This window comes from Boleophthalmus pectinirostris, unplaced genomic scaffold, assembly GCF_026225935.1.
Source record: "Boleophthalmus pectinirostris isolate CB_2022bp ecotype Guang Dong unplaced genomic scaffold, ASM2622593v1 HiC_scaffold_2, whole genome shotgun sequence".
Taxonomy (NCBI): domain Eukaryota; kingdom Metazoa; phylum Chordata; class Actinopteri; order Gobiiformes; family Gobiidae; genus Boleophthalmus; species Boleophthalmus pectinirostris.
Window position 1 is genome coordinate 9,595,282 of NW_026571152.1, and position 27,212 is coordinate 9,622,493.

The window sequence follows — 27,212 nt, forward strand, 5'->3', positions numbered from 1 at the left end:
TTGATTACAAAATTATAGTTAGCGTAACATATATGTTCGACTTGTACAATTTTCATAAGTCAGTCAACTCTGCATCACGTCCCACTTCCCGCAACAAGCCAAACAAGGGCTAGTCGACTATTTTAGATAAAAATATGAACTTTTCACCAGCAAAAAGCTTAGACTTAAACCGATTAAGTATGAATTTAATTGAGGAATAACATATGCATTCAGCAAAAAGTGAGAAAACAACAAATTTCCTTGTTTTCGGGGTTCGATAGCTTCGGTCTGATGTAGAAGGCGGATTGTTTGACAGGAATCATGGTGAAAGTTTAGCTTCGGAACAGCAGAAAAACAAACGCAATGGCCTCGGTTATGGTGAGTAAAACTGATTTTAATAGTAACAAACTGAGTTAGTTATAGGTAAAGTTGATGCTGTTGTAGTTTGAGAGGAATCGGAGAGCGTGGAGGGTGTTGTTAAGAAGATTTACTGAGGAAGCTGTCAAATGGGCTTACTTGGAGTTGGTCATCTGCAGAGATTAAATGCACAGAAAGTTGTGGAAATTGTGATATAAGTTTTGATGCATTTAAATAATTGTCTTTTTATGTTTAGTTAGTGCTAGCCAACAATCAAGCCACTGACAGTAATACCCAATGTCTATCAATATATTTAACAGATAATCATGATGCAACTAGATTATAAACAAAATGCAAATGTTAATTGTCAGTGTTTTGAAGTATACTAACAGTCTACCACTATTGTAAAGGTTAAAACATTTATTCCCTGCTTTTACATATATGTCTAATTATATTGAATTGGCCTGTTTTGTTAATTTAGTTTGCAAGTCAGTAGAACTTTTGTCTTTAAGTAATAATTATAATGGAAATTGTAATTATAAAGAAAAACATGTGTAACTTATTTATTTTTGCATAAAAAAAAAAAAAAAAGTCCTAAAATCTCTGCTCACCTTAAAGGAGGACCCTGCTCTGGAGAGGCACTTCAGAGGCCACAAAGACACAGTGACGTGTTTAGACTTCAACCCAAATGGCAACCAGCTCGGTAAAAGAAAATCCTTTGCTCCATCTAACTCTCTTCTCGGCATTCTCTGCTTCACTTGACCCTCTCCTCTACATATATTCACTGTCCCTCCTCTGTACCATATATTCACTGTGGCTCCTCTTCATCCCCCTCTGTCCTTTAGCGTCCGGGTCGGAGGATAAGTGTCTGATGATTTGGAACCTGGCACGTAAATCCAGGGCGTACAGATTCGTGGGACACAATGACATCATCACTGCGCTGCAGTTTTGTCCTTTTGGGAATTTAGTGGCCTCCTGCTCCAAAGACAGAACTGTGCGGCTGTGGACGCCCTGCATGTAAGTGACTTATGTGGAAATAGGGATGTTTTTGGTGACATCTAGTGGTAATGGTGCTTAAAAGCCCCACCACGTATCTTTTAGACAAAAAATAAGTGTGTGTTTATTGCACTGAAAAGCTTAAATAACTTACTGTGAGTGGGCTTGCATCTCCACAAACCTGCCCGAATCATAACCAGAACACCCTCCATCAACCACATCACTCCAGTCCTCCAGCAGTTCCACTGGCTTCCAGTTCACTTCTGAACTCAATTATGTTACTCCCATTTAAATCGATTCATAATCTGGCCCCCACCTATCTCTGTGATTTCTTCCATATCATGACACACTCCAGCTCCTGCCTCTTTCCTCCTCCTTTTCTCTACATCTCTCTGTCCCCTCTGCTCCACCTCTCTCCATCTCTCTGTCCCCTCTGCTCTTCCTCTCTCCATCTCTCTGTCCTCTCTGCTCCTCATCTCTCCTCCTCCTCTCTCCAGCTCTCTGTCCCCTCTGCTCCTCCTCTCTCCAGCTCTCTGTCCCCTCTCCTCCTCCTCTCTCCTCCTCTCTGTTCATTCCACCCGACCTCCGTAATCTTGATTTACTCCCAACATTCAAATCCAGACTCAAAACCTATTTATTTAAATTAGCCTACCCCATTAATGTTCTAATTAGTGCTGTCATGCGATTAAAAAAATTGAGAGATTAATTAATTATGATCTGTAATTAATTAATCTAATTAATCTCATTTTAATCTCACCTAAAAATTGCTGAGAAAAGCCTTCAATTTGAGGTATTTTCATTTAAATTCATTATTGCATTATTGTGGCAGATCAAAAGACTGATATAGAACAAAAAAAGTGACTTTATAAAGTCATTTATTGTTTAACAAATCTCTCCAAATTGGCTGTTGAGCCCAAGTCTCCATGAATAAGAAACTGTTTGCTGTAAAGTAGCAAAGACGAGGAAATCTGAATATAATAACTTTTGTCTACTTAAAGACAATAAAAAGTCCAGTCTTTCCTTAACCATATTAAAAATATTATTGATAGAGAAATGCTTTATATATGAGATCACTGGTTTTAGTCCTGGTTTGGACCTGCTTTAGTCCTACTTTAGTCCTAGTTTAGTCCTGGAATGGATTAATCCTGGTGTTAGTCCTGGTGTTAGTTCTGGTTTGGTCCTGGTTTAGTCCTGGTTTAGACCTGGTTTTAGTTCTGGTTTTAGTTCTGGTTTTAGTTCTGGTTTAGTCCTGGTTTAGTCCTGGTTTAGTCCTGGTTTAGTCCTGGTTTTAGTTCTGGTTTTAGTTCTGGTTTTAGTTCTGGTTTAGTCCTGGTTTAGTCCTGGACTGGATAGTCCTGGTTTTAGTCTTGGTGTTAGTTCTGGTTTAGAGGCGCACAGGAGGAAGCGCGGGTTTACGCAGCGTACGCGAGAAAACACGATCCACACGCGGCTCACGGGAGCACGTTGGTGTCCGCGCAGTAACTACGGAAGGAAACGTGGTCCGCGCGTTCTCAGGTTAATGACGATGATGAAGGTGTGTGTTTGTGTGTGTTTGTGTGTGTTTGTGTGCGTGTCCCCTCATGTGGCAGGTCACTATAGGACAGTAGTGCAGACATCATGAGCCTATGCAGGTTGTTTTCACCAGTGACATTTAAGTTGTAGGCGATATTATATTAGTTATTTTCTTTTATATTTCACGTCGGGAGAATAATTTCCAAGACACGAATGTGTTTTTACCTGTGCACTGCTGACTCTGTTCTACTGGCTCTACGATCTCGTCCATTGTGCCTGACGCCGCCAACTTTAACATGACGTTCACATCGCTCTTACTGTGCGCGTTTTGTGTGGGTTTCCGGCAATGAGTGGAATTACCGAAATAAAATAATGTATAAATGTGTTTTTTGTGTGTATGTGTGTGTGTGTTATTGTCCCAACAACACATAAAAACAGGTTTTATAATAAAGCAACTCGCATACAGAAACACAAAAGTTAGAGATTAAAAATGAGATTAACGCGATTAAAAAACATAACGCGCTAAATATGACTGTAATTAATTAATCGCAATTAACGCGATAATTTGACACCCCTAGTTCTAATGTTTTAGAACCTGTCCTGTATTGTTTGATTTTATTTCATTATTTGTCTTAATTGTTGTTTGTTTGGTGTCCTTGAGTGCCCAGAAAGGCACCTTTAAATAAAATGCATTATTACTATTATTATATTTCTTCATTTTGATGTAACTGTTGTTCCTTTGGCTATAATATTCCACAGTATGGTATAAGACATCTATCTCCATGAAGAATGTTCTGGAGTGTGGTTTTAACTTTCTGTTTCCATGGAATCATGCCATTTTCCTCTACAAGTTAACTGCTGATGGTTAGAAGAGACATAAATACTTGTTTCTAATTATTATGATTTGGATTTGTACTGTCATAATTTATTTCTTAATCAAATTTGCATATATTTCTGTGTTGTGTTTTTCAGGAAAGGGGAGTCGACGGTGTTCAAAGCTCACTCAGGCCCGGTGCGCAGCGTGTCTTTCTCCCATGATGCTTTACGGCTGGTGACATCATCAGACGACCGCTCCGTTAAAGTCTGGAGCGTTCCGAGACGCTGCTTCCTTTTTTCCCTCAACCAGCACACCAACTGGGTCCGCTGTGCTCGGTAACCCAAGGATACACCACTTTTAACCCATTAGAGCTCAGAATGTATGAAAAATGAAGACCGTTGCCATAGTGATAAACAATAAAAAAACAGTAAGCTGAAGCCCATGAATAAAACAGAGTTTATAATATGTCAAATGATCCCAACCTACTGAATAAAGTCCCATAACCCCAAAAGAAGATTATGTTATCTAAGTCCTCTTAAATGTATCTCCTGTTTTTCCTGGTGTAGTTTCTCTCCTGACGGGCGACTGGTGGCTTCCTGTGGAGATGATCGCTCAGTTCGAATCTGGGACGCAAACTCCAAACTTTGCATCAACGTCTTCAGCTGCTCCGGGTGAGACTCTGTCACTCTCACTGTGTGGACTGTTCAGCTAATCATAGTGTGCCTGGAGGAAACCCATCAAACATATGGAGATGGATGGCTTATGTTGATGAAATACATTACAACAACAGTGTGATGCAGACAAATACACTGTGTTCTAAATTAATATGCAAATTATATTTTTCTCTGATTCTCTGATTTTGCCAAATTGTCAATATAAATGACAGTTATCCTAATTTTCAAGTCCCTAAAAGGGCCTACCAACTCTCTCTCCATGATTCCAGCCCAAAACATGACGCTGCCACCTCCTTGCTGATGTCGCAGCCTTGTTGGGACATGGTGGCCGTCTACCAACCATCTACCACTCCATCCATCTAGACCATTGAGGGTTGCACAACACTCATCAGTGAACAAGACTGTTTGAAAATGAGTCTTCATGTATTTCTGGGCCCACTAGAGCCATTTCTGCTTGTGAGCTTTGTTTAAGAATGGCCGAATAGAATCTGAATCTGGAGGGTCCTATACCTTGATATTCGTCGGGTTCCAGATGCACCAGCAGCTTCAAACACCTGTTTGATGCTTTGTAATGGAATTTTAGCAGCTGCTCTCTTAATCTGATGTATTTGTCTGACAGAAACCTTCCTCATTGCGCCTTTATCTGCCCAAATCTATGTGTGCTCTGAATCAGCTACAAATCTCTTATATGTACAATGAAATATCTATGGTTTTCATACCTTGTCCAAGGTATTCAACTATTTCACGCTTTTCAGCACAAGAGAGATCCTTTTTCTTTCCCATATTGCTTGAAAATGGTGGTCTGCTTAATAATGTGGAATGTCCTTAAGTAGTTTTTCCTTTCATTGGACTTACCTGGCAGACTAATTCGCACAGGTGTCTGAGACTGATTTCACTGACCCAAAGAGCCCTGAAACACAATACTATCCATGAGTTTCACTGGAAAACAAAAAATGCTACCTTTATGACACTTAAACACAATTTGCATAATAATTTGGAACGCAGCGTACATTAATACAATTTAAAAGTAGAGCACAGTGGGTTATTTGAGGAAGTTTCATGTGAAACACGTGATAGTAAACACGCTCTCTTCTTTTTTTCCTGCTGCAGTCCAGTCTGCTCTGTGGATTTTAACTCCAGTGGGACGTGTGTGGCCTCCTCAGGTTCTGACAGCTCCATCAGCATCTGGGACCTGAGGACCAACAAACTGCTGCAGCACTATCAGGGTACAAGGCCTTCTCAGGATTATCTCGTCTGAGATATAATAAATAATACGGTTTTAAACTTATAATGCTGATACAATAAATAATACTGTCTTAAGCTTATAATGCTCTTCACAGTCTTCTGGAAGCCTCTCAAAGTGTCACTGTAGTCATAATTCATTCTGTCCACGCTGGTGGTAATATACTATTGTAGACACAGCAGCCTGATGGAATAAAATAATTGTACTTGTATTAAATTGTGTCAAAAGATTTGCTCCTCTAATGTTCATGTTTCTGCCCCTCTTGTCCCAGTGCACAGTGCAGAGGTCCACAGCGTGGCGTTTCACCCGTCAAACCACTTTCTAATCAGTGCATCGGCCGACAGGACAGTTAAGATAATCGATCTGCTGGAGGGACGCCTCATCTACACTCTCCATGGACACAAGGTGGCGCCACAGTTCAGTCTTTTATGGATCATATTTAGACTTGGAAAAACATTTTGCTACCTGTGGCAGGTCTATTTCAAATGTTACTGTTAATGTCAAAATTACTTTCCATGTTTAGTATCAAAATTGTCATTTTCAAGAAAAGTGAAGTTAAATCACTTTGTCTTCATAGTAAGAAAAGTGCCAAAAATAATTAAAAAGGTCAAAAAAAAAAAAAAAAAAAAAGCAAAAAACTAAGGTATTTGTATTTATATTATTTTATGTATGTTTATGTAGTTTCACCAAAAGTCGATTTCTTGTGTTTTGCAGGGGCCGGTTCTCTCTGTGGCTTTTTCTAGAACTGGTGAGATGTTTGCTTCAGGAGGAACTGATGCACAGGTGAGACAAGAATCGTGCCAAAGCCAACCAAAGAAATGATATTAAGATATGAAATTATACTTTCAGTCATCAAAAGTAGCATGCTAAGACTAAACTAGGACCAAACCAGCCCTCTGAATAGAGTTCTACACATCAGTCTGGAATGGCTCTCGCTGAAAGTGATCAGAACCAGTGATCGGGGTGTTCGAACAAAGACTTTAAGTTGATTGGTGGAAGCATCAAAACAGTGGAACAAGCTGAAAAAATCAAACATGAGTTACATCCAGTTGAGAGAAAAGCACATACGTCTCACCTGTCCACAAATGCACAAGCACTTTCCTCTGAGTGTTTTCACAAACTAAATAGTCTTATTTGTACTAAAATAAAAGTACACATGCCTGTTTATTTTAGTGCGTTTAGAGCTCTGCTCTGTAATTTATTACATGCAAACAATTCAGCCGGAGTTGTTCAAGATTCTTTCTCACAAAAACTGCAAGAATTTGTCTTGCCGTCGTGACTGAAAACACGTTATCACAAATTTCCAAATCATTAATTCTTGACTTGTTTTTCATTGTCCATTTTCAGGTTCTGGTGTGGAGGACAAACTTTGACCGTGTGAATTACCAGGAGATGCTCCAAGGACACATGAGAAGAACCACTCCAGACCCTCCTCCACATCTCACTGACATCCACCCACGGAGCCCACACCAGCACAGGCCTGAGTCCGACTGTATACAGGTGAGTCCAGGAAATATACCACACGCTCCACAATATATTTTTGACTGAGACACAAAGGCAACTGCAAAAGTACAGAGTAAATGTTGCCACAAAACTGTAAGTTTGCTGCTATAAAACTTGAATGTTTTACAGTTGAGTTAAGGGAATGTACCAGGCCCATATCATCTCTTTTCTAAACTACCCATTAAAAAAGCTTTAGGGCAGGTCAAAAAAAAAAAATTGTAATTTGGTGTTTAAGTGTCAGATTGTAGATTTTTGACCTGGTTTATGGTTCATATCTCTGTAATTACTGGGTCTATTCATATAAAACCAGGATTTGGCACCTTTTTTGATAATCATAATAAAGGACAAAATATATTATATGCTCTATTTAATACTATTTATTTGAAGAAATACTTTTGTGGTGATTCTGCCCTATCTCTTTTTAATGGAGTTCTCACAAGACCCACCAGCCATCAAAAGATAGATCAATAGATTTTCTGGAACAAAAACCGTTTCACTCTTGTTTTTGCCAATAAAAATTATTCTATAATTCAACAGCAAAGGCCTATTCTGGTTTGTTTTACAGATCTGTCAGTCAGTGGCAGACACACAGTCTGCAGATCCACACGTGGTCGAGATGGGACAGAGGTTCTCCTCTGAGGTAAGGACTTTTTAAATTTGCTCACACTTCTGCATGTGTCCAGCAGGTGGCAGTGTTCACCAACATTTAATATATGCTTTGTACCATATCATTCAAAGAGCATAGAAAGATGAATTTAAGGTTTTGAACACTAAACATTACATACTGAAAATATTATAATGTAAAGACATAAAAAGATACTGTGTAATAAGCAGGGGTGTGCAAAATTATTGAAATACCGATATATATTGTTTATATATCAATATATCGTGATAGTACAGCATCGATATAGTGGGCTGCTGTATTGATATCTCACTAAGAGTATTTTTTGGTTTATATTACTAAATTGCTTTATTATAGTGCTACAGTTGTGTTGCTTGTTTAGAGGAAGGAAACTTTTTTCACATTTGACATTTTCACTGTTTTGATGATTAAAATATGTGCGTTTCATATTCACTTTGCACAAGAAGTGGTTTAACAAAGACTTTTTGTATCACAGGCACAATTTAGCCTTTATTTTTTATTGAACCATATCAAGTCACTTTGAAATGTATCGTATTGAATTGTATTGAATCGTATCGAAACGTAAGCTCATTGTATCGAGATATGTATCGCATCCTGGCTTATGCATTGAGGTAACTTCTGAATGATACCCAGCCCTAGTATTAAGTTGGTTTCATGGCAGTTTATTAAAACAAAGCGTGTACTGTGGAACTACTTTATTTTGTAGCAAGTGCTGCTTTTTTCTTAGTAATACAGGATTACTGTTGTGTTTGAGGGAAAACTATTAAAACAGTTAAAAGTTATTTGTACACATTATGTCAATCCAAAACTTGAGGTGGTCCGATGTTTTTTTTTCTTTTTCTAACTGATATGTGAATATTGGACCAATGTGATGCCTGGGATAATCCTCTGATACCATACATTTCCAAAACCACTTTTCTTGATTCACGAGGAAGCCTTCTGAGGAGTTGCCAGTTTGGTTGAGTTTGATTTTACCCCAAAACATGGACACATGTTGGATTACCATGCTTCTTGGGCAAATTACATTGACTTCCTAAACCAGACCTGGACTCCCGGACCACATACGGCCCTGTGGTTGACTCTGACCGGCCCATTTAAGAATATTTGGCTATATATACATATTTTATAATTTTACCTCTTGCATGGACTAAAGCTGCATTGCTTTTATATTAGAGGTGTTTTTATGGCATTGATTTTTTGTACAAACTCACTTTTTCATTACTTAGTCATAACATAAACTCTCCTCAGTCTCAGCTTGTCAGAACAATGTTATTTACTGCTTTTTATCATGGTATTAACTTACCAACTATTGCTTCATGACATCACAAGGTGGAACAGAGCATTTAGAGGTTTGAAGATGTAGACAGACTAATAATAAAGTTTTATTGAAACGTGTGAATGAAGCAAAGAAGGTAACCACATTTTACCTCAGCTTAAAGAGTCAGTTTTGTGTAATATATGACCTTTAACCTATTTGAGCCCATATTTGACCTTTAAATGAAGTTGTTGTTGATTTAATAATAAAGGCTTTAGTTCACATGGAGCTGATCGTTGTCCTCATGATGAGATAAATCAGCACACACACAAACAGACAGGAATCAGGGCTCTGACTCAGGACGTTCCCTTTGATCGCCCACCCTGGCCTCAGGACATCCGGACTCCTCCTCTGTGTGTGTGATTCAGGGGGGAATGACAGGGGGAGAGGAGGGGGGGTCAGCAGGAACGAAAGAGAGGCAGAGAGAGGAGAGAGAATTCGAGAGGGGGATCAGAGGGAAAGAAAGAGGCAGAGAGAGAGCGGAGGGGAGAGAGAGAGAGGGAAAGAGTTCTTGGGGGGAAAGAAATAGAGGTAGAGAGAAAGACAGGGGGAGGGAGAGAGAGAGAAGGGGGGATTTCAGGTGGAGAGAGAGAGACAGAGAGAGACAGAGAGAGAGACAGAGAGAGAGACAGAGAGAGAGACAGAGAGAGACACAGAGAGACACACAGAGAGAGAGAGAGAGAGACAGAGAGAGACACAGAGAGAGACAGAGAGAGACACAGAGAGAGACACAGAGAGAGAGACAGAGAGAGACACAGAGAGAGACACAGAGAGAGACACAGAGAGAGACACAGAGAGAGACACAGAGAGCGACACAGAGAGCGACACAGAGAGACAGAGAGAAACACAGAGGGACAGAGAGAGAGGGAGTTCTTGGGAGGGAAAGAAAGAGAGAGGTAGAGAGGAGGAGAGAGAAGGTGAGAGAGAGAGAGAGAGAGAAGGGGCATTCAGGGGTAAAGAAAGAGAGATAGAGAGAGGGGAAAAAGAGAGAATGAGAGATAGAGAGTAGGAGTTTTCGGGGGAAAAGAAAGAAACTGAAAGAAAGAAGAAAGAGAGATGTGAGAAGAACCAATACAAGGGCAGAGAGAAAGGGAGGAGAGGGATAGAGGGAAGGAAAGAGGGAGGGTGCAGAGGAGAGAGAGGTAGTGAGGCGCAAGTAACAGAATCATTCAGAAGAACACACAGAGAAACAGCATCATGTGTCCTCCACTCACACTTAGTGCATTGCCCAACGGCACAACAGCACAACGCACCCCAACTTTGGGCTGGTTTTAGAATGTTCAAGAACTGAATGTCAGATTTTGATTTCAAATGTGATAAATGTGACCAAACTGGCAACCCAGGTTCAGTGGCGATTACTGTGAAATCGTTCTACTTTACTTTAGTGTTCATTTGAGTATAGTGTAAGTAGCAGCAGAAGTACAAGTATTTTAAGTCGCAGTTTGAAGTACAAAGTGGTAGTGACAGTTAGCACTCGGAGGCACAGATGAGTTTAATTTGACATTTCTATTTAAAGTAAAGGAGTTATTTTTAGCCCCGCGTGCGCTCGGGGTTACATCACATCTGTGGACACGGGGCGTATGTGCGAGGGGCCTGGCAGCAGTGCATTGTGGGAGAAAAATGGCGGCGCGTGGCTCTATTTTTAGTTTGAGGATGTCCCAGGGGGCGCCGGAGAGCACGTGAGTTTAGCCGTGTTTCTGCTCGCTTCATTTCTCCTCAATGAACTCACATGGTCCTGTTTACTCTGCACTGGGACACAGACGCTGCTTTATGTGAATGGGAAAAACAGGATTCAAACAGATTCCAATTCATAGGGATTGTTACCACGACGATGCAATGCAGACATTAGCAAACATAGCCTGATGAGTTTAAATGTGCACTGCGTAGCTTTTCCGGTGGAGGGTCCGCTGGCTACTTTTCTCCGTTGTGACGTTATTGTTTTGCCTGGGATGTTCTGCAGTATTAGCCCGATTCATTCAACAGTTTCACTTTGTCCAAACCGTCTGACCTCACAGCATTAGAATTTGTTCGCTCGACAGTATGCGGATACTATTTTATTTAACCAATCGCTGCTATTTGGTCGTGACATATGTAATGCGCCAGATCCCGTAGGAAGAAGGACAATAATGTCTTTCCCCTTGATAAAATTCACCAAACATTCTCTTTGTTCCGGCTTTAAATCCTTAATTTCAGGAATTGTTGCCAAAATAGAATGTCTGGCTTCGTCTACATCCATCTCGACCGTTTTGTATACTGTTGTCCTGTACCACAAAAGGGACCCAGACAGGCGCTTGAGTTTGACGTCATGGCTTCACAATTCTTCGCTGATTGGCCAGTGTGCGGTCTACAACGTCCGGGGTTCTTGCAAATTGTATATTCTGATTCCAATTCCGATTCCTGACCTAGTCACTGGCGAGAAATGAAATTGAGCTGAGGCACTAGGTGGCACTAGCCTGGCTACCACAGTATGGCATTAAACACAAATATATTGCATTTATTCAATTAGGCTACATTCAGACTGCAGGGCTTAATGCTCAATTCGGATTATTTTTGCGAGGTCGAGTTCACATTTCCAATTAAATGCGACTTGTATGTGATCTCCAGTGTGAACTTTAAACGCCCCAAAAGTGTCCGCATGTGCATTGGAGGACACAACAACGTCACCTGCAGCAAGTGTGCTCAGTGTTTATGGAAGTTGCCTAAACTTGGATGCAGCACTGAGCACCTGGGGATTTTAAAGTTGTTGTCGTACCAGAGTCAGAACATGTACAACTTATTTGTTTTACGGAGGAGAATGAGAAGGAGCAGGACGAGGTTTTTGGCCGTGGCATTTTGTGGGGTCGTGGGAGCAACGTCCGTAGAAAGGACCGTGTGGGTGCGGAGTCGCAGCCAAGAGTGGTGGGCTTGCTATGTGTGTTGCTGCTTCATTCACATGGAGTTCATACACAAATTTCCGTATGACTAGAAGAACGTTTGTGTACATTTGTGAACACCTACTTGTACCACTCTCACACTCTGGTTGTGGCATTCTTCCAGGTTCCGCCTACTTCAGTGCAAAAATAGTGACGTTTGTTGCTTGTTGATGATATGTAGGTGGGATGAATACAACCTGGCCTTTCAGACTGAAGTGGCATGTCAAAAGATCAGATATGTATCGGTTTTAGGACCACATATTCAAGTGGCCTGGGTCACTTTTGAAAAAATGTGATCTGTGTCGTTCAGACTTAAAAGATCATTAAAAGATCAGATACAGGTCGCATAGAGGTCAGTTCAGGCTGCAGTCTGAACATAGCCTTAGAGGAGTTTTTGTCCCTCCAAACTACCACAAAAACGTGCATTTTTACTTTGAGTGGGCCCACTTCTCTATAGATCTGACTTGTAACTTTACCTGGTGATGTGGCTGCTTGTCTCCATGGAGATAGTTAAATGAAACGCCATACTGTATAGACCATTCCAGGAAAAAAACGATACATCTACATGGAATCAAGCAGGTAGCGGACACTCAAGCAGAAAAGTTATGCAATGCACCTTTAAGATCTAAGTCTTCAAACTCAACAAAATACAAAATGGATTCAAACACATTTTCAAGTACCTGTGGTCAACACTAGAGTTGATGGTCCCATTTCGGTGTTCAAGTAACAGAACTTCAGACAGGTAGTACCTACAGTTAACATCTAACCCCCCAGGAACTATTGTTGACATCAGCAAAGCATCATTTGAAACTACAGTCTTTTAAAAGTGCATTGCGTAACTTACCTGGCCATCTGGTTATCTCCATAAAGATATTATTACTTGGCCTGGAATTTTCCACATGGCATTAAACGTATTTATCTTTTATTTTTATTTCATTACAAGAGATTTTATTGCTCAAAAGAAAAGCATACATTGTTGCTGTGAGCGGGATCGCCACTCCGTAAACGTAACCTGTATTTTGGTCTTGTGGTATCACCTTCTTGTGTCCATGACAACAGATAGGTTTAATGGTATTATTATGTTGAAATCTTAACATTGCATTTAATTATCTGATTATTCAACTATCTGAGCCATTTTCTAGCCATTTCATTTGGGTTACTGTACTTTTTTACTTGTACTTGAGTAATATTGCAGTAATAGTTAGTACATTGTTGGCTGTGTACCTCCTCTGCCTCCTTATGTGTCTGTAAGTATTTCCTGTTCGGAGTATTGAGTTTCTCAAAGTGAGACGTGTTTAAACTGGAGAAGGTCAGAGACGGAGGCGGAGGAAACCAGGAGATAAACTTAGAATGATACCAAACAAATACACAACAGGGGTCTATTACAAAGGGAGAAATCACGCCAGGGGTGTTCTATATGTATCAGTATGGGTGGAATGTCCAGCAGTTTCCATGGTGACGCAACACAAACATTGACAGAAAGTTTTTAGTCTGAAAACACAAAATGGATTTAAACAGTAGGTTTTCAGGAGCCTGTGTTCTATTTCCAAATAAGTTCAGCTCTTTCTGGTCAGATTGTGTTGAAATAAAACTCAGATTAAGTCTATAATAAAACTTCGGACAGAGCAGTGCCTACAGTTAGCATCACACCCCAGGGAATACTGATGACGACTCATTTCACTAAAACATGTTCCCATGATATTTTATTAAATTAAGGTTTAAACTGTCAACAAATGCTTATATCCACCCAAAAAACTGATGATATGGAACCATAATGTTTATAGAATTGTCCTTTTTTTGTCCTCCTCTCTCTCTTTCTCTCTCCCTTCTCCCTCTCTCTTTTTTCTTCCTCTTCTCCCTTCTTTATCCCCTCTCTCTCCCCTCTTCCTCCTTCTTTCTTTCCCTTTTTCTCAGCTCTTTCTCCTGCTTTCTCTCTCCACTCTTCCTCTCTCCCCCCTCTCTCATTGCTATATTCCTTCTCTCCCCCTCTTTCTCCCTCCTCTCTCTTTCATTTCTCTCCCCTTTTCCTCCCTCTCTCCACCCCCAGGTTTCTTCCTCCTCTCGCTCTCCCCCCTTCCTCCTTCTCCTACTGTTTCCCTCTTTCTCATCTCTTCCTCCCCCTTTTCTTTCTCACCTCTTCCTCTTTCCTGCCTCTCTCATCACTCTACCCTCTACCCCTTCTCTCTCCCTCTTCGTCTCTCTCTTTCCCTCTTTCTCATCTCTTACTCACCCTTTGCTCTCTCCACTCTTTTCTCCCTCTCTCATCGCTCTATCACTTTTCTCCCCCTCTTCCTCCCTATCTCCACCCCCTCTCCCTCTCTCCTCTTCCTCCCTCGCTCATCTCTTCCTACCCCTTTTCTCTCTCCCCTCTTCCTCTCTTTTCCCCTGTCTCATCGTTCTTTCCCTTCTCCCCAACTCCCCCCCCTTCCCTCTTTCTCATCTTTTCTTCCTCCTTTTCTCCCCTCTTCCTCTCTTTCCTGCCTCTCTCATCACTCTACCCCTTCTCTCCCCCTTTTCCGCCCTCTCTTTCTCTCTCCCTCTTACTCATCTCTTACTCACCCTTTTTTCTCTCCACTCTTTTCTCCCTCTCCTCCTACCTCTCTCCACCCCCTTTCCCTCTCTCCTCTTCGTCCCTGTCTCTCTCATCTCTTCCTTCCCCTTTCTCTCTCCCCTCTTCCCCTCTTCTCTCCTCTCTCCACTTCTCCCTTCCTCTCTTCTCTCTCTCTCTCTTCTATCCTCCCTCTGGCTCACAGTGACTTTCCCTCAGTTTTTGTGTCTCTCCTCTGGGGTTTCAAACGTGCGGCGTTTCCAGAGATATTAAAAATAAACTCAGGTCTGTCCCAGTTTGCTCCAGAAAAGCCTGGAAGCCTCGAGCCTCCTGCGCGTCACAGTAAAAGTCACGTCACAAGGTCTGATGGGAGAATACCTGCACTGTAAAGAATTACTGTTATTTAACAGCATTTGTACTGTGAATTCACCTCACGGCATATTGCTGTAATAGTGAATTACAGTATATTTCTGTATTTTTTTTAATTTACAGTAAAGTTCTGGCAGCAGAGACGCCAGCACTTTACTGTTATTTTACAGTAATTTGACTTTACAGCTTATTATTGTTTTGGTGAAATACAGTATATATGTGTGCTTTTTTTTTTTTTAATTTACAAATTAACTACTGGCAGCAGAGATCCTCCAATATACTGTAATTTTGTAGTTTCCATACTGTTGACCAATTCACAGATCATAACCTATTACAGTAAAAATAAAATGCAGTATTTCAGTGATTATTTTTATTTACAACATCCTTGGGTTACTAAATGTTTACTGTAGCCAGGCATAATACAGTGACTCAGCACTTTAGAATATCTAAAATCTCAAAATTCACTGCAATCAAAATTAAAATTGTTCTGTGGACTACGGCTTAAACCTATGCATAATAACCAATAAACAATTTACAAAGGATATAAATCACACAAATATTTATTGAAACAGGCATTGTCAATATGAATACTGTTACTGTAAAATACAATATAATACAATAATAATAATAATAATAATAATATAATAATAATAATAATAATAATAATAATAATAATAATATAATTATTATTATTATTATTAACAAAAAAATGTTACATGACAAGCCAAAGAGATTCTGAGTAGCAAAATAAAAATAGCCAAATAGTGTCTGCAGGATGCAATGATAATTAACAAAAAATTCTCAGATTGCATGTCAGAGACCTTACCAAACATGAAAGCACAAAAATAGTTGTAACTGTTTCCATACTATTGTTTAACAAATACCATACTGAACTTTACCTTGGATCAACCAACTGGGCCAAACACTGAGGCGACTAATACAAAGGAAATGAGTGTTTCACCTAGAAAGAATTAAGGAATGCTTATATGCTCTCAAAAGGCAGTTTAAGTATACATTTACTCCAGTGTATTCTCTGCTGTTTGCAAATATGCATCACTAAGAACATCTAAAAGTATGTATCAATAACAACATTTGTAAAACACACTTTTCTAAGATTTTGAAAATGTATATTAAGACAATTATGAAAATACACATCAGTAAGAACTTGTTGAAAATAGGCATCAATTGCAACATTTGGGAAGAAACTGTAGGTAGGCTGTTTTTTCCTAGTCCTGTGAGGTACATGTATAAGTTCTATCAAAAAGCAATTATATCTACAGCATATAGATTTACTGGAATGTATTATCTGCTGTCTATAGAACTATACCTCAGTAGGAATTTCAGTCAATGGCAACATTTGGGGAAAAAAATTATCTAGTCCTCCTGGTTCAGTCCTGGGATCAGTCCTGGTTTAGAAATATTCTTGTGCATAGGATAGAAATCCGTGCATATTTGTCTGTAGTTGAGCATAAAATAAATATTCGTAAAGTCTCGAATGAGTCCAGTCGTACATAGAATGTATTGTGTGTATTTTATCCATCATAATACAAATTGAAAAGTTACAACATCAAGACTTACAATCACGAAATGAGAATTTACGATTACACTTTCTTCAGTAAGAATACAATTTCACAGACACAACTCGACTGTCAAAAATACAACATCACTTCGCAAGCAGAAGAAACATCAATCGAGATGCCGGACTTTTGGGCCGCATACGGACTGAACCAGGTCTAAACCAGGACTACACCAGGACTATACCAGGACTAAACCAGGACTAAACCAGGACTGAACCAGGACTGAACCAGGACTGAACCAGGACTGAACCAGGACTAAAACATGTTTAAACCATGTAACCATGCATCTCGATTGATGTTTCTTCTGCTTGTGAAGTGATGTTGTATTTTTGACAGTCGGGTCTGTGAATTCATATTCATACTGAAGAAAGCGTAATTGTAAATTTTCATTTCGTGATTGTAATTCTTGATGTCGTAACTTTTCAGCTCGTATTCTGATGGATAAAATACACACAATATATTTTCTGTACGACTGGATGCATTCGAGATTTTACGAATATTTATTTTATGCTCAACCACAGACAAATATGCACGGATTTCCCAAATATGCACAGATTCTATGCACACAAATATTTCTAAAAGCTTTCTTACTCCATAGTTTTAACTCTTAAAATAGGTCTCTGAGGTACTTTTACTTCTTAAAGGAGTTCTGTGACATAGACTCATGTTTTAAACTTTTAAAATAGTATGGTGAAGTTTGTGTAGCTTTTAAACAAGTTCTGTGAGTTAGACTTGTGCTTTACCACCAAAGAGTCCCGTAAGGCCTGTGTTTTACCTCTTAAAAGTAAGTGCATGCTTATCTTCGTATGAGTAGGTGTGGACAGTGATTCAAAGAGGAATCATCTCAGTCATGGAGAAATGAGTGTCACCAGGCTAGTTGTTGTTCCTCTTCCTGGCTTTATTCCAGCGTTGCCACTCTAAACAGCAACAAACACAATAATCAAAAATAAGGGACGTACAATAACATTACATCCTTCATAAGCTAGGTAACCATAAAATAGTTATTGAGGATTGTTTCAGACGGAGCACTACTGAAGGCCTAGGTGTGAAATGCACGCTCTGCCACTGGAATTATTATTATTATTATGTTTTCCATGAGACCACTTTTTATCAGTCAATTTATTCCTGTCTGTGTGCGTGTGTCTGTGGCCTGCAGGAGACCAAATAACATATTGCAACAGACAGACAATTTAGATAAATTAAATTAAAAATTTCAAGAAAACAAACCCATTTTCAACAGTCTAATTGTTACAAAAATCGTTACGCCTCATGTAAAAGTTGTTTTACCAAACAAGGATTAACGTTAGCTAACTTGCCTCACCTCAGTGTTTTAACAAATTTCATTCAGACTCGACAGAAAGTAAAATAAACTCACCACAGCATCTCTGTTCTCTGTCATTTCACTATTTCCTCATCCACCAACTGTAGTTTACTCGTTATAACCCCTTAATACACTCTGCTAGATGTAAATATGTTCTACCTTTAATTCATGCACCTCTTTCCCCTCCTGGTTATGCTAACGTGACTGTGTAGCATTAACTGAGCTGCTTTTGTCACTCGTTCGAAGAAAGATCAGTATATTAAATTGACCATAGCAAAATCAAATGCAAAAAATAAATTACAATAACACACTCACTCACTAGATAACTTGTTGAGCAACAGTTCGATTTCAAACATGATTTTACTTGTATTCTCTTGGCAAAGACAGTTTTTACTTACCGTTTTATTTGTAGATGCACAATCCGATGCAGAGGAAGCAGGTCGTCTTGCAACACATGTCTCCGATGCACTGGCAGTAAAACTTTCCCTCGCAAGTTTAGCGCACACCAGATTTCAAAAATACTGTAGTTTACTGTGATTTACTCAGATTTATTACATTAACATACTGTTGAAGGCATGTGTGCTGTTGCTTCACGTTCAGCAGCCCACAATGCATTGCAAATTACAGTATAAAACTGTATTACAGTAATACAGTATATTACTGTTGGAAATTGGCTGTAAATTTACAGCAATTGCTTACAGTGTGTGTTAAGGACTATTCATCATAGTCAAGGCTCTTTGTGAAGAACTGTTAGAAAACACAGCTAAAAATGAAAAAATAAGACAGTTTTTTGCAACTGATTAACATTCCCCTGGGGGTGTGACACTAACTGAAGGCACTACTCTGTTAGAAGCCTCCTTTAGAAGTTTTATTTTAAAACAATCTGACCGGAAAGAACTGATTTGTGCGCTTAAACAAGTCTGTCACACATAAAGTTACAGTCACGAGCTACACCGCTGATAAACTGAACAATGAACAGAGATTTAGTGATGGGACTTTCGGCTCTTTTGTGGGATCCAAATCTTTTATTTTATCATAATTTTTTTATATAATATGACAGAAGCCAGCACAACTTATTTTATCGACAAACTAATCACAGAGAGAAGCAACCAGTTCTAAGAAATGGTTCAAAGCGAGAGTGGGAGTGTTTTTGTCCTTTGAAATGATAAAAATATAAATAAAATGTTGTATTGCAATAACAATAATTTAAAAATTAACTGCTATTATGATGCCAAATATTTTTTTTTTGTGTACATGTCTCTCACTCATGTTGCATACTCTGCTTCTGTGCTGATTCTTGTGCTGGTTCGGCATAACAATGCATATAAATTTGAAAGGAAAAGACTCAATTCTTTTAAAAAATGAGAATCGTTTGCATTTGAATCGTTTGCATTAAGGAACTGTTCAAAAGAGTTCAGTACTACACTCATTGATTATGTGGGCGCATGTGCTGTTTGTTTTTGTTTTTTCTTGTAAACTGCCACGTTTTTTGATAAGAACAGCCCATCATGCATTTCTCTGACACTTGTGATTGACAGCAGATTAATCAATAAGAATTCAGGTTCCCAGATACTAGTACATCTTATGGTGTGTTTGTTTATCTATCTAACTCGGAGGTCAGAGGACGTTGCCGAGTGACACGCACTGACATGCCCATTTTTCCTTGGACGGCGAAACTCGGAACTCGGAAGAGCTCAGAGGAGACCAGGCAAGGAGACTGGGATAGAAGTGTCACTTGTAGTATGAACGGTCATCATTGTGTTTGGACAGTTTGGTAGTTTAAATGACAAATTCTGTCACTTGTTTTACTGCAATAACTTACTGTATACATATCAGGGCCTATGGGGATAGTAGCATTACTGCAATACTTTACTGTATCTGTATCACTACCTATGGGTTTGGTAGTCGATGTCGCCCATGTTTTTAGCCCATTCCCTGGTAGCTAAGGTGCCATAATGATCGACCAACATGCGACACCAACGCTTTCACTTCACTAATATACTGAATTATACTATTTATACTGAATTGTTCCTTGAGGTTGTGTAGTTGAAGCACATACTTATTTTGGAGTGCCTGGTACTCCAATGCCAATGCTAAAGCAACAACAACTTTCCAGTTTCTCCAAGTCGGGCACACAAAATATAATAAAACAGCTGAAGCACAGATGTGACGTCATATCCAAGATTCGAGTGGGAGATAGATGAATAAATAAACGCAGCATTATTCATTGGTTTCAACTTCTTGTTTAAAGACAAAATTGTGAGAACTTTTCACTATTCTATTGGTATTTTGAATTGTTAATCGCTATGCTCCTGATTTCCCATCAATCCGAAACCCATTTAAAATAAAATAGCATTACATCAAATCAAAATATTAAAATCACAATTTAGTCCCAGTTAATTTTTTAGATTTTTTTTTTTGGCAGTTGTGACTCCTACTTTGTCTAAATTTACCTCCATGGCTCTGTATATCTGTATGGCTCAGGTTCTTCAGTGGCGAGTGGTCTTTGAGGAGGAGGACGAGAGATCAATCTGCCCACACAGTTCAATACTCACATCGTCCTCTTCATCCTCTGCAGCTCAAAATATCACAGATAAAACCACACAAGCACTGTTGAAAATGAAAGGAAAGAAAAAGGACTCTGTATTAAAAACAGGGTTAAAGGTCGCTTATTACGCCATTTTCTGATCTGATGTGTTATATAATGTTGTTTCCTCATCAAAAACATACATGGAGTTGTATTTTGTTTCAGTCACATGGGGTCCACTGCCTATTTCAACATCCCTTCATTACGACATGTCTCTATTTAGACATACCAGTATTACGACATGACCCTATTTAGACATGATGGTTTCCAAAACTTTTTAGTATCACTTTTCCGACACGTCATATTTTTTTAAGTAGTCAAATGTGTGTTTTGGGCTGCGAGAGTGTCATCTCATTGAGCTGGCGCAATGAACTTGATATTTAGTTATTTATTTAGGCTGTATGTTGTTCTCCACAGATTGCCTACATGATAAAATGAATAAAGCACAAAGGCCCCATGCAGCCACGGTTTTATATGAAATATTTTCCCAAAGGCTAGCCTATGCTCTTTTTATAAAATGCATAACTGTTTCACACAGCAATCAGTTAGGATATCAAACGGTGGGAAAATGTTCTATGTGGCCCAAGTATTCTCTGATCAAGTGATTTGCACTGGCCTAAGCGTCTTACGATATATGGGAGGGCAATGTATAATAGACTATCACATTAATATTATTCATGTCGGAAAAGCGGAATGTTAAAGTGCCGCTACTCTAACAATGGAAAAAAAATGTAGTGGGACGCTTGAAACATAATGTATATGCCGCTATTCTGACAATTAGACGTCAATGTCTAAATAGGCTCTATTTGCACTGTAACAGTCAGTATTACATTTATATTAATAGTGTAGTACTTGATTGCTTCAAGTGGTGGCGCCCCTTTATTTTTATTGTACTGTAAGGTCACAGGTTACTTACTTGTTGCAGTGCTGTGTAACGGACACACACACCTCTGTGCTCTACTACTCAAGTTACGTGCGGTACTGGTATTAAATGGACTAATCTCTAGTTCATGTATGATTCAGACTTAGCATCGTGGAGACCTGCCATGATATGGTTTCTAAATGTGTAATAAACCAAGTATCAGTGGAAATCATCAAGTCTCGCTCTTCTCTTAGCTATCCCAGAGCACATATTAAGGATCACTACCACATGTTACAGCACATATGTCAAAAACCAAGAAGGCGTTTGGAAAGATGCAATCACAACTTCACAGGCCCAGTTTTCTTCATCTCCATGTCATTGCAGCATTCCATTATTTTTGGCTAATCAACATTTACAACAATACCTCAGTTTTCATCATTTCCTCACTGACGCACAACTCCGAGTGCACTGGGTACATGCGATTAAAGAGATGAGGGGCCAAATTCAAGATGATTCCAAATAGCACATACGTATGAAGTCTTCATTTTACCGCTGATCACATTTACTTCATTGGGTTTTATCACCGTCGGTTTTAATAGATCCATGTTAGGCGAGCCCAGTGTCGGAAACTACACTGGAAGTTGCAATCGCATCTTTCCAAACGTCTTCCTGGTTTGTGACGTAAGCGTCACAAAACCAGGAATATAGAGCTTATAGCGGCATGTCGGAATAGAAACATGTAACCCAATCACACATGTTTAACACTTAAACACTTTTCTCAAATTGGTAATACAGAAAGTGCTACACCTTCCCTAGAGTGATTTGGATTATTTCAGCACTGGAATCACCAATCTCTATGGATCAAAAAGTAAAACTAACTCCAAAACTAACTTTAAGACTACAGCTTCATGACATCACAAGCTGGAGCAGAGCATTTTGAGCTTTGGAAATGTAGACAGACTAATAATAAAGGGTTATCTAAATACGTGTGAATGAAACAAAACACAAAACTTCTGTGATATAGGGCCTTTAAACAGGACATGACACAGCAAAACACCAACAATTAACTTGAAAACTATGGTCCGTGTACCATTTGTCCTTTTAAATTTCAGTTAAGAATGAAATATAGTAAAATGGGAAAACAGTTTGTTATTTCATTATTCCATTTTAGTGTCAAATTAAAAAAACAGATTTCGACCTCTATTTCCAATATTTAATTTAAAGTTTAAAGTCTCTGTGACTATTTTCATTTAGATATTTTATTCTCTCTGGTTTATTTGCCCCGGAAGTTCTGCTGCTCAACCATGGGTCTATAATAAAAACTATTTTTATTATAGTTCTATGGTTTCAACTGAACAAAGTTTATCACTGCTACTTGTTTCTCGTCATGGAGTTCAGCAGTTACTTTTTAAGACGCAAAAGTAAATGTGTAGCTATATAAGAAGATGACACAAAATAGCAATGATTTTTCAAGTAAGTCCTCCTAGCAGCAGAACTTGACTAGAGGTCAAAATCTGTTTTTGTTTGACACTAAAATGAAAAAATGAAATAACAAACTGTTTCCCCATTTTATTGTTTTTCATTCTTAATTGAAATTCAAAAAAAACAAATGCTACACGGACCAACAATGATCGGGCCATAACATTTTTTTTTTTCACATAACCAATGCTGGCAAAACTGTAACTGCTTTGCTGACTGCTTAGCTAGCTTAAATTTTCTCACAGTAAAATGACTTTGGGAAACACAAAATCCATCCAAAAGCTCATGTGAGTTTGTCATCGTGCCCTGGTCCGGCTCACAATTGACGACGTTAGCTCTTCAGAAATGCCATATTCATGCCAATAACCGCCATTAAACCTGTTTTCATCTTCTCCTCGTTCATATTACAGATCGCTAATACGTCTTTCCTGTATTACACATGAATTCTGTTTTCAAGTTTGTCCGATTTCAGGGTTTAAGTTTTACGCTAATCTTTACTCATGGGAAACGTTAGCGAAGTCTGCCAGCCGGATTTGGGCCACGGTTTGAAGTCATACGCGGGACAGAGGTGCGATTGTGGTGAATGAACAAGCGGCGCACAGGTTTCCCACAGTGCTTTGCGTTTTTCTTGGGGGTATTAGCTTAAGTGCTACAAAGCTGATTAGCGTTTGTGTAGCAACGCGGCTAAGTAGCCAAGCGGATTTGCAGGACGCACACCTGCCCCTGGGACGCTTCCAGTAACTCCGAACTCACTTCCTCCTCAGTGGATTGACAAACAGTGTGGCCCTTTCACCGAGTTAGAAACACCACTAAAGCTAATGTTTATTCAAAGTAAAGGAACTGTTTTTAGTAGGGCTGTCCAAAGTATCGGAAATCAGATACTCATTTGAAGAGGTATCAATGCTAAAAAAAAGTCCCATTCACAGGACAGAAATGAACCTTTCCTGAGTAACTTTAGAATGATCTTGAGCTGGATCAGAACAAGTATAAGAACACATAGACTAGTCCATAGAACCTACTGAGGGATTACACAGATATAACACCAAACTGGAAGTGTGCATGGGTGCGTTTCAAGCTCCATCCAATCCAGTTCACTTTCTGTTGAGAAAAACTTTGCCGCTCTCTCTGTAACTACAGCTGTCGAGTTTGTCATTTTGGTCTTAAAATGTTCATATTAACCTGCTCTGTAATTTTAACCTGCATGTTCCTGGATTTTTTCTGTTTTGTCTGTAAATCAAGATATGAACTTTAACACACCAATCAGCTGCCCTCTTTCACAGAGGTTGCTCCCTCTGGGGTCCGCCGCCTATTCCAACACTCCTTCATTATGACATGCCTCTATTCTCTTTTCTTAAATGCATGACCAAGGATGTAGGTTTGGTCTTAGCTTTGGTGTTTTGTTTTTTTTTTCAAGTTTTTCAGTTCATAAAATGTACAGTTTATGTCCTTCTAAGATGAGGACAACAGTGATGTAGAAGTTTGTAGCAGATTTCCCTTTGCTTGTTGGTGATGAAATATTTGTGATTTCATGTCCGTACATTTTTCCATGGAATATTGTCAATAGAGTCTGGTTGCTGACAGCGCACGAGTAGTGTTCCATTTGGGAGGTGCACTTGTGGCGATAGTTCCTCTTTTTCTGCGGCGACTCATTATAAGGCAAATTTTATTGTAGTAAGTTTCTTTTGAAAGTTTTTCAAAGTTTGGTGCGCAGCGTCTTCACTCACGCCTGCTCAAGCTGCCATCTTCAGGTGCGGCCCTGTCCTGCCGCTTCCCCAGTTTAGGCTCCTGGCACCACTAATGGCCTCACTCTGTTGCAGCCAATGAAATAGTGGCAGGTGTAACCCTGTCGTCATATCACTGTATACATCTCAGAAGTCTAATAAACAAAATGTGAACTAAAACGTCTTCAGTTAATACTACTGAGTTTAGAAAAATATATAAAAAAAATGGCAAATAATGGTAGGGACTATTTTGTCTTCCCCAAATATTGGTTGTGACATGTCCCCACCGTCCCTATATTGTCCCTAGTCCCTTGTGCATGACTGTTTACCACGGCTATCAGTTAGGACATTTTCCCACTGTCTGTATTCTCTGTGGCCCAAGTATTCTCTGATCAAGTGCTTCACACCGACCCAAACATCTTATGATATATGGGAGAGCAAAGCATTATAGGCTATCACATTGATATTATTCATGTTGGAAAAGCGGAATGTTTGAAAAATAGTAAAGTGCCGCTACTCCAACAATGGAAAAAAAAAAAGTTGAAGTAGTGTGAAGTTTGAAAAACAATTATTCCGATAATTACATGTCAATGTCTAAATAACGGCATGTTGGAATAGCAGCATGTAACTTCTCCCACTAGTGTTAACAACAGGTTTGATTGACAGCATTGCTAAGCACCCGCTCCAAACTAAACTAGGGGGCGGGAACAAGTGCTAGCCTCAAAGACCTTCATTTGACTGGAGCAGAACACTCACTTAGTCCTGTTCTTTATACAGTTTATGATCGAACCCCACTGTGTCTCGCTGAGGTCCCCTGGTGGTTGATGTATTGTTTTGATTTGTTAATTGCTGCAAAAACAACAGGAAACCCATGCATAGGTTGGGTTCAAGTAAAATAATCACTTTGACCTTCCGGCCAAGATAGTCCTGACTAGTTTTGAAGCTCAAAGTTCTGAGAGGGGGTCCATTGCTCCTGACAGATTTAACCCAGAGACACTGAAGAACGAGTCAAATGCAGAGGACGCATAATTATAATAAATAATTGTAATTACATTCCATCACAGACTAAATGCGTTCCATGTTGCAATGTGTTTCTCCAATCGTCCGTACACTAACAGAGCACCCATAACCTATAATTGCATTTGGATCAGTTGAGAAATGTTATTAATTTAATTCCAAGAACATCCCACAATCTGCTGAATCTGTGTACCGAGTTGATTTTGACAACGTCATCACTAATTAAAATCTTGAGACCAGAACTAAACCAATGTCCTCCACGCTGATCTAATTTGGTGTTTTTGGCTGTGCATGTTCGAATGCGCTGCCTCATCTGAGTTTCAGGCCAAAAATAACTGAGTGAAGTGAATGGAGGCTTTCTCTCATTAGGTCCAGTTTGAGAGGGAAAAAAGACAGATAAAAATAGATGCAACTGAAGAGAAAGGGAGAGAGAGATGGTGGGAGGGGCATTCTGTTGACACCATGGGGATAAAACATTTTTGTTTGTCTACAAATTCTCTCTCTAATTAATACTTTTTAATGTTAAGGAGTGACTTTTTGTTGTTGTTGTTGTTGTAAAGGCCCTGTACCTATACTGTGTAAATGGACATGCAGTAGTTAACTTGCTGCTGCTGCATTCCCAATATAGGAAGTGAGCATAGGCACACTTCTGACTCCACTCGACTCTGGATCCAATTCACTTTCTATTGAAGAAGCGTTGCCTCTCTCTGTAACTGCTGCTGTCAGGCTCCTCATTTTGGTCTTAAAATGTTCATATTAACTTGCTCTACATGATCCTGCTGTTTTTATTTCACTGTTTTGTCCATAAGATAAGATAAGATAAGATAATCCTTTAAATCAGTTTCTATTCCTAATATGGGACTCTGATCCAAATTCGCGCCATAACTGCCAGCCTTGGTAAGCGTCATTGTACTGGAGCTGAACACTATGGGTGCTGACAAACTTAGTCCACTTCTTTTGGTCAGTATTGAAATCACGATTATTCAAACTATTATTTTTTAGTTACATGATGCATTTATTCAACATTCTCTCTCTCTCACAAAAAACAAAACAAAAAAAACACTTTGTTACTGATAATTTGCGCAAAACTTTCACATTGAAAATAAATATAGGTTACAAATCTGTACCTTAGAGCAGTTTTGTGATGTATAAAACATAAAATTAATAAAATATACTTTGAACATGAAGTAAGACACTGAAAAACATAAATGTATCCAAAATAAACTATATATCCAACTGTTCTACAATATCTATATTTAAAAATTAACTCAATTATATGAGTTTGGAGATCGTTTGACACGCAAATCGAAATCACGATCAAAATTCAATTAATTGCACCTTCTTACTTCTTTATACTGTCTATGATGTTTTTCCCGTTTTCCCCATGCATTTGCCCCAGTACAGATACAGTATTTTGTATTTAAGCAGTTCCTGGGGTTGAAATAAATCCACTGTGTGCTGTTTGCATCTAATAACGCATTTCGTTATCTGATAATCAGGAAGTGCATGCCAGTTGTTGTTAGCTTTACCACAGCAAAACTCCACTCTACTGTTTGTTCAGTACATTAAAAATCAAAGGCCTCTCAACTGTAGTGAATAGTCAGTACCTAAACTCCAGCACCAGCACCAGTCTAGAGGAGGGAGGGAATTCTGGAGGTTCTGAGGGTTCACATGAGGCCTGGTCCGTCCATATACTGTGAATGAGACAAACTTGTATGTGCAGGTTGTATCCGCATGTTAACTTGACAAATGTTTTTATCCACAAAGGTTTCCATAGTGA

General features: G+C 39.2%; 1 protein-coding gene across 1 annotated transcript in view; it reads left to right on the plus strand.

Moving 5' to 3' along the window:
* Nucleotides 1-81: 81 nt before the first annotated feature.
* Nucleotides 82-27,212, plus strand: part of poc1b (POC1 centriolar protein B) — a 35,690-nt gene continuing 8,559 nt past the window's right edge. Inside the window, exons 1-10 of the mRNA XM_020919186.2 lie at nucleotides 82-357; nucleotides 955-1,039; nucleotides 1,182-1,353; nucleotides 3,817-3,996; nucleotides 4,228-4,332; nucleotides 5,446-5,561; nucleotides 5,850-5,983; nucleotides 6,293-6,361; nucleotides 6,926-7,078; nucleotides 7,647-7,721. Of these exons, the coding sequence (XP_020774845.2) occupies nucleotides 343-357; nucleotides 955-1,039; nucleotides 1,182-1,353; nucleotides 3,817-3,996; nucleotides 4,228-4,332; nucleotides 5,446-5,561; nucleotides 5,850-5,983; nucleotides 6,293-6,361; nucleotides 6,926-7,078; nucleotides 7,647-7,721 (1,104 nt within the window). The 5' untranslated portion in view covers nucleotides 82-342. The remainder of the gene's footprint in view (nucleotides 358-954; nucleotides 1,040-1,181; nucleotides 1,354-3,816; nucleotides 3,997-4,227; nucleotides 4,333-5,445; nucleotides 5,562-5,849; nucleotides 5,984-6,292; nucleotides 6,362-6,925; nucleotides 7,079-7,646; nucleotides 7,722-27,212) is intronic.